Source organism: Solea senegalensis, linkage group LG18 (genome assembly GCF_019176455.1).
Source record: "Solea senegalensis isolate Sse05_10M linkage group LG18, IFAPA_SoseM_1, whole genome shotgun sequence".
Taxonomy (NCBI): domain Eukaryota; kingdom Metazoa; phylum Chordata; class Actinopteri; order Pleuronectiformes; family Soleidae; genus Solea; species Solea senegalensis.
This window is the reverse complement of record NC_058041.1, coordinates 18,380,426-18,388,529: the sequence shown is the minus strand read 5'-3', so window position 1 is coordinate 18,388,529 and position 8,104 is coordinate 18,380,426. Positions and strand designations below refer to the sequence as shown.

The 8,104-nt window shown below is 43.0% G+C and overlaps 1 protein-coding gene across 8 annotated transcripts in view; it reads left to right on the top strand.

Annotated features, from left to right (window-relative positions):
- baiap2b (BAR/IMD domain containing adaptor protein 2b) overlaps nt 1–7,841 on the top strand; it is a 13,874-nt gene extending 6,033 nt beyond the window's left edge. For 2 of the 8 annotated variants that reach the window (XM_044013218.1, XM_044013221.1), the window contains 12 exons: nt 841–852; nt 2,901–2,962; nt 3,144–3,215; nt 3,309–3,446; nt 3,676–3,981; nt 4,244–4,426; nt 4,513–4,690; nt 5,101–5,305; nt 5,391–5,471; nt 5,933–6,092; nt 7,263–7,300; nt 7,450–7,841. In XM_044013218.1, coding sequence (XP_043869153.1) covers nt 841–852; nt 2,901–2,962; nt 3,144–3,215; nt 3,309–3,446; nt 3,676–3,981; nt 4,244–4,426; nt 4,513–4,690; nt 5,101–5,305; nt 5,391–5,471; nt 5,933–6,092; nt 7,263–7,300; nt 7,450–7,483 — 1,469 coding nt within the window. In that variant the 3' untranslated portion in view covers nt 7,484–7,841. The remainder of the gene's footprint in view (nt 1–840; nt 853–2,900; nt 2,963–3,143; nt 3,216–3,308; nt 3,447–3,675; nt 3,982–4,243; nt 4,427–4,512; nt 4,691–5,100; nt 5,306–5,390; nt 5,472–5,932; nt 6,093–7,262; nt 7,301–7,449) is intronic. The other 6 variants (XM_044013220.1, XM_044013222.1, XM_044013219.1 and 3 more) reach the window with 5 other exon arrangements.
- Nucleotides 7,842–8,104: the final 263 nt, after the last annotated feature.

The window sequence follows — 8,104 nt, the reverse complement described above, 5'->3', positions numbered from 1 at the left end:
GATGATGATGATGATGATGATGATGATGATGATGATGTCAGCACCACTCAGACCCACACTCTGAACATGGACATGGAGGCGGAGAGAAACACAGACATGTGTAGCTCCTGCAGTTCCGCTTCTTCTCCTCTGACCATATAAGGACAAAGGAAAGCAGCCATTTTGACTTTAGATGATCTTTATGTTTATTTTCACTCCTGCGGGTTTGTCTCACCCTCTGTCCCCTGTCTCCTGTCCCCTGTCCTCTGTCCTTGAGTTCCTGCTCCATCAGTCTGTGACAGAGACACTCATGATGATTTATGATATACATATATAAATATATATATAATCCATAGAAACATTAGCGTGTGTGGACACAATTCACCCTCTCACAGAGTGAAGCCACGCCCCCTTCATTACTGCACTGTGCCTGACCAATGACAGAAAAAACTCGAGAAGAGAAAACACAAGAAGAAAAATGTGCTCTGTCTTTCTTTTTTCAGTGAAAAATATCAGGATTGTTTTATAATCTCTCAGTTTTCAGTCAGATTATATATTATCTAATCTGTAATCCATCATATTCTCTCTCTCATCCATCGCATTAAATTAATGTTAATTTTCCTTTACTCGCAAACATAAAAAAAGCTGTTAGAAACAGCGCCCTCTGCTGGAAACATGACATTATTACAACACTGTAATAAACCTGTGTTTGTCCTGTAGGGGGCGTCAGACCAGTGACCTCAGTGCTAACCATGAAAACACTCTGTCTTTGTCATGTGTCTCATTCTCTGTCTCTGTCTGTCTCTCTGTCTCTTCTTTGCTCAAACTCGATCTCTGTGTCTTTTTTTATTGCATATTCAGAAGAGGCAGCATGTAGGTATCTGAAGACAACACTGTCCTCACTGCACTGTCCTCATTGCACTCTCCTCACAACACTGTCCTCACTGCACTGTCCTCACAACACTGTCATCAAACACTGTCATCAAACACTGTCATCACTTCACTGTCCTCACAACACTGTCCTCACTGCACTGTCATCACTGCACTGTCCTCACAACACTGTCCTCACTGCATTGTCATCACTGTACTGTCATCAAACACTGTCCTCACTGCACTGTCATCAGAACACTGAACACTGTCCTCACAACACTGTCCTCACTGCACTGTCATCAGAACACTGTCCTCACAACACGTCATCACTGCACTGTCCTCACAACTCTGTCATCAAACACCGTCCTCACTGCACTGTCATCACAACACTGTCCTCACTGCACTGTCCTCACAACACTGTCCTCACTGCACTGTCATCACTGTACTGTCATCACAACACTGTCATCAAACACCGTCCTCACTGCACTGTCCTCACAACACTGTCCCACTGCACTGTCATCAAAACACTGTCCTCACAACACTGTCCTCACTGCACCGTCATCAAAACACTGTCCTCACAACTGTCATCAAAACACTGTCCTCACAACACTGTCCTCACTGCACTGTCATCAAAACACTGTCATCACTGCACTGTCCTCACAACACTCATCACCGCACCGCACTGCACTGTCATCACAACACCGTCATCACAACACTCCTCACTGCACTGTCATCAAAACACTGTCCTCACAACACCGTCATCAAAACACACTGCACCGTCATCACAACACTGTCATCACTGCACTGTCATCAAAACACTGTCATCACAACAACTGCACTGCACTCACTGCACTGTCATCAAAACACCGTCATCACTGTCCTCACAACACTCATCACTGCACTGTCCTCACTGCACTGTCATCAAAACACTGTCATCACTGCACTGTCTCACAACACTCATCACCGCACTGTCCTCACTGCACCGTCCTCACTGCACTGTCATCACAACACCGTCCTCACTGCACCGTCATCAAACATCACAACACCCAAAACACCGTCCTCACAACACCGTCCTCACTGCACTGTCATCACAACACCGTCATCACTGCACTGTCCTCACTGCACTGTCATCAAAACACCGTCATCACTGCACTGTCCTCACAACACTGTCCTCACTGCACTGTCATCACAACACTGTCCTCACAACACTGTCCTCACTGCACTGTCATCAAAACACTGTCATCACTGCACTGTCCTCACAACACTCATCACTGCACTGTCCTCACTGCATGTCTCCACTTCCTCTGTTACTGCATGTCTTATTTTGCACAATATTTGTTGTGCTCACAGATCTTTGTAGAGATTAAATGCGACTTTCTTTCTCTCCTTCTTTATCGTCTTTCTTGTCGTTTTCATGCTGGTTTTGAATTGTTTTCTTGTTGTTTTCATGTTGTTTTCTTGTCATTTTCATGTCATTTTGTTGTTGTTTTTGTGTTGTTATGTTGTTGTTTTTGTGTTGTTTTCATGTTGTTTTTGTGTTGTTTTGTTGTTGTTTTTGTGTCGTTTTCATGTTGTTTTCTTGTCATTTTCATGTTGTTTTCTTGTTGTTGTTATGTTGTTTTGTTGTTGTTTTTGTGTCGTTTTCATGTTGTTTTCTTGTCATTTTCATGTCGTTTTCTTGTTGTTTTTGGGTTGTTTTTTGTTGTTTTGTGTCGCTTTTCATGTTGTTTTCATGTCGCTTTCATGTTGTTTCTGTTGTTTTCTTTGTTGTTTTCATGTTTTGTTGTTTTCATGTTGTTTTCTTGTTGTTTTTGTGTTGTTTTCATGTCGTTTTCATGTTGTTTTTGTGTTGTTTTCATGTCGTTTTCATGTTGTTTTCATGTCGTTTTCATGTTGTTTCTCGTTGTTTTTGTGTTGTTTTCATGTCGCTTTCATGTTATGTTGTTTTCTTGTTGTTTTCATGTCGTTTTCATGTTGTTTTCATGTCGTTTTCATGTTGTTTTCATGACGTTTTCATGTTGTTTTCTTGTTGTGTTCTTGTGGCTCTGCAGGGGAAGTTCTCTTTCAGATGGCTGAGGTTCACAGACAGATCCAGATCCAGCTGGAGGAGATGGTGAGTGTGTGCTGACGATGACTCAGTGTGTGTTACTTCACGTTCTCCTCATCAAACGTTACATTTTCACTCCAGTTAAAGCTCGGCTCAGTAAGTTTAGAGCCAAAGCTCCGCCCCAAAGACACGGTAGCCTTTGTTATTACATACGAACAGTGTGTGTGTGTGTGTGTGTGTGTTGCAGCTGAAGTCCTTCCACAACGAGCTGCTCACAGAGCTGGAGAAGAAGGTGGAGTTGGACGCTCGTTACCTGAACGTGAGGAAAAACGCACACACTTTTCTTTGTTCTTCTTATTTCGAAGCGTATTTAGAATGAGTAAATACTCTGACCTCATACTGACCCCTTCAGGCGGCGCTGAAGAAGTACCAGATGGAGCACAAGAGCAAAGGAGAGAGTCTGGACAAATGTCAGGCGGAGCTGAAGAAGCTGCGCCGCAAGAGTCAGGGAAGCAAACACTCGAGCAAATATGGAGACAAGGAGATGCAGGTGTGTGTGTGTGTGTGTGCGTGTGTGCGTGTGTGTGTGTGTGTGTGTAAGCAGACGCTGACAGTCTGTAGGTGTTGAGCTGACACATGGTGGGCGGGGCCTCTTACATAAGATAAAGCATTCATGTTTAATCAAGAACAAAGAGGATTTTTACATTTATTATCTTTAATACTGTTTATTTTGTGAGTGTGTGTGTAAAATAATCTGTGATAATCCCTGTTCTCCTCAGTACGTGGAGGCCATCGGTAACACAATCTGTGATAATCCCTGTTCTCCTCAGTACGTGGAGGCCATCGGTAACACAATCTGTGATAATCCCTGTTCTCCTCAGTACGTGGAGGCCATCAGTAACACAATCTGTGATAATCCCTGTTCTCCTCAGTATGTGGAGGCCATCAGTAACAAACAGAGTGAACTGGACAACTACATCACAGACGGATACAAAAACGCTTTGTCTGAGGAGAGAAGGAGGTTCTGTTTCCTGGTGGACAGACAGTGCACCATGTCCAAGAGCAGCAACACCTACCACAGCAAGGTGAGAAGAAGAACATCAGTGTCCTTCATCCTCCTCTATTATACCTCTAATTCACCTCTAATCCAAATCTAATCTACCTCTTATCCAAGTCTAATCCACCTCTAATTCAAGTCTAATCCACCTCTTATGCAAATCTAATCCACCTCTAATCCACATCTAAACTCCCAGAGAATCGAGTGAGTTAATCTCTATGTACACTTGCAGTGTTATCTCCTCACCTTCATCCTGTCTCCTTCCTTCCTTGTTTCCTTGCTCCCCGCAGGGGAAGGAGCTTCTATCCCAGAAGATTCCGATGTGGCAGCAGGTGTGTGTGGAGCCAAACAAACTTCCAGAACGTTCCATGTTCCTGACCCAGCCCATGAGCAGCTCAGTGGGTGTGGCCATGTCCGAGTCCAAACCTCCAGACTCTGCGTTCAGAACCAGCAGAGGACTGATGAGTCAGCAGGTCAGTGTGGGCGTGTTCAGGTCGACCTCACCTGTGCGTGATCGTTCAGACATAATCTTAATCTAGTCTCGTGTTTCCTGTGACAGCGGCTGACGGCAGGCGTGGACACGGTCAATGGCTCAGACGGAGCTCACGCACAAGACGACTACCAGCAGTGGGTGGAGGGGAAAAAAGTCTCACCACAGATGCAGAGACACGGGGACGTCCACTCCAACACACTTCCTGTACGCAAGGCCCCGCCCACCAAGAGCAAGAGCACGCAGAGTACGGACCCACACCTCCCTTGAATACAGACTACTTTAAAGAGATAGTTCAGGATTTACTAGTTTGTAAACCACTCACTCTCTCACACCAAACCTCATAGAGAAAATCAGTGATTTTAACATCACACACGCAGGAGTTTGTTGATCCACTGCTGCCTCCATCACTCAGTTCAAATGTCTTATTTTGTCATTTTCTGCATTTAAAATCCTTTGGTCGGATTGACCTCTATAACACAAAGTGACCACACGAGGCAGCAGTAGACCAGCGGCTCCTGTGTCCCCGTGTGCTAAAATCACTGGTTTTCTCTATGAGGTTTGACAGGGGGGGAAAAGTGAATTCCCGTCAACATGAAGTTGTTTGTGTGTATTTACTGTGTTGCTCAGCAGTAAACCGTGTGTGTTTGTCACCAGTGGAGACTCGTACACTGCCTCGCTCCAGCTCCATGGCCGCAGGCCTGGAGAAGAACGGGGGAAGAACCCGCGTTCAGGCCGTCTTCTCACACACGGCCGGAGACAACGGGACGTTACTGAGCTTCTCTGAGGGCGACACCATCACGCTGCTGGTCCCCGAGGCTCGCGACGGGTGGCACTACGGAGAGAACGAGAAGAGCAGGATGTGAGTGTCAAAAAAGACCAACTGGTGAAGGTCATGGTAAAGAGGGCGTGTCCACACTGCTCACCTGTAACTCCACCTCTTGTAGGCGTGGCTGGTTTCCCTTCTCCTACACGAGGCTGATCAACGACAGTGACGCTGACTCCATGAGGCAACTACGAGTTCACAAGTAGGTTTGTTTTTAAAAATAGTGACTTTTGATCTTGTGTTTCACCTATATGTATATATATGTATATATGTGTGTGTATATGTATATATATGTGTATATGTATGTGTGTGTGTATATATATATATATATACACACATATATACACATATATGTATATATATGTGTATATATACATATATATATATGTATATATATACATATATATAGAGATATATATATATATATACGTATATATATATACATATATATATAGAGAGAGATATATCTATATATATATATATTTATATATATATACATATATTTATATAGAGATATATATCTATATATATCTATATATATATATATACGTATATATATACATATATATATATATATATATATATATATATATATATATATATATATATACGTATATATATATATATCTATATATATATATATTCTATTTTATTCTATTCCAGCCTCCACCATGGGAAGAGCAGCAGCACAGGGAACCTTCTGGAGAGAGATGACGTGGCTCTTCCTTTTCCTGATTACGTGGTAAACTCTGGCGTCGCAGTTGCAGCTCTGCACAGTAGACAGCAGCAGCCGTACAGCGCTGCGCTGCCACGGTTCTCACAGGTGAGCAGTGTGTCCTGCTGCCACCTCCTGGCTGCTGTAGTTACTGCAGCGTTTCCTCAGAGTCACTTTAAAGGGGACATATTATGCAAAATCAACTTTTTAACCATACTTATATTTGGGACTCTGGAGGCCCTATCAGTCGCAAAAAAGAATACTCAGTCATGTTTTCGTGGTCCCCCTTAGTGTAAGTATAGGCCATAAAACACTCCATGTTGAATTCCCTGCACTTATGACGGCAGCATGCGCATTTCACCGCGAATGTTACCGCCCACCAGTAAGTTTACTTGGAGAGCTCCACCTTAGCTCCACCTTGTCCCTGCGAGAGTGCAGGCGAGGGAGGAAGAGCGGTATTATGTCAACGCGGAGGGACAAGTGTGCTGTTGGTGGCTGCACAGTGGAGCACAGTGTTTTACAGAGGATTTTATATATGAAGCTAATGTGCCGGATAAAGTCAGCAAACGTGTGTTCGTGTGTTCGCACCACTTCACATCAGACTGCGGCCAGCGGTCGCCGTATTTAGTCAGCGACGTACAAACACACACATTGTTAAGAAAAGGTCACATAGAGGTCATAACTGACCATTCTGACACGTCCTAATTAAACATATTTGTTCAGTACGTCCTCCATGACCAGAGCACAGACTCAGTCTGATACAGTCACATACAGCAGCAGTTTATGCAGCGATCAGCAGTGGATCAGTGGTGCTGTCCCTAAGTGTTTTTAACTGATTTACAGTTGGACAGTGTTCGGCTCCATCCTTATGTAGGACGTCTCTTCCTGTGACGACACTCTCGCTGTTTTCTGCTCACGCTGCCATGTTGATATTGTCAGAGAACTAGTGGAGGGAGGGGGAGAGGAATGAGGGGAGGGAACAGGAGCTGAGCGAGTGAGCGCTGTAAAGAGGACGAATCAGAAACCCCCTGGAAGAAGTGGGCGTGTGTTTGCCTGTGTCTCATTTGCATATAAAGGGACCATGCGTCCTGAAAGGGGCGGGTTTAGCAGGGTTATTGAACTGCAATAATGCTTCATCCTTATGGTATTTTGACCAAAGCATGTCACTGACATGTTCATTAGGACACCAGGGAACTAGTTTAATGGGGGAAATAGGGTATAATATGTCTCCTTTAATGTTTGTTCTTTTCTTTCTTTCTTGTTTTTGTTTTTTTACAGCAGGGAGGCGAAGAGTACGAGGCTCGTTTCTCTACAAGGTAACAAACGCTTTCTTGTATTTATATACATTTATATTATTTATATACAGTATATATGTACTGTGCCTTGTCACCTGCTGCTGAGTCACTGTGGTCATAATCATGTGATGTGTTTTCTGCTGAGTCATTCCTCTCCTCTGTGTCCACAGTTCCACAGATGGAAAGTTGATTTCCACAGTGTGAGGACAGACAGACGGACAGAATCCTCCTCTCCTCTTCTTTCCTCCTCATCATGGCAATAACAAGAAGATGCTTGAGTTTATATCCTTCCTTCCTTCGTTAATTTTCCCACTTTTTCATGAACGCTGCCCAGTTACAAAACTGGACTTTCACCAGAACTGACTGTTGTGTTGTGATGGACACATGCCTCTGAGGACACATACAGTGTCTCTGAGGACACATACAGTGTCTCTGAGGATACATACAGTGTCTCTGAGGATAGAACATTTCCTTTATTTATCAAACTGGACTTTGATCTTTCTCATCATAAATCAATGAAAATGTAAAAACTTGAAGATGATTTTCACAACAACAATAATAATAATAATCATAACAACAATAATAATAATAATTATAAACACATAATCATTTTACCGGGTCAGTATTTAAGAGCGATGTGACCTTTTTCATGCTGTGATGTTTTCAACTCTTCTAACAAATGACGACATCATTTATAACATCAAACATTTATAACATCAAACATTTATAACATCAAACGTTTATAACATCAAACATTTATAACATCAAACGTTTATAACATCAAACATTTATAACATCAACATTCATAACATCAACATTTATAGC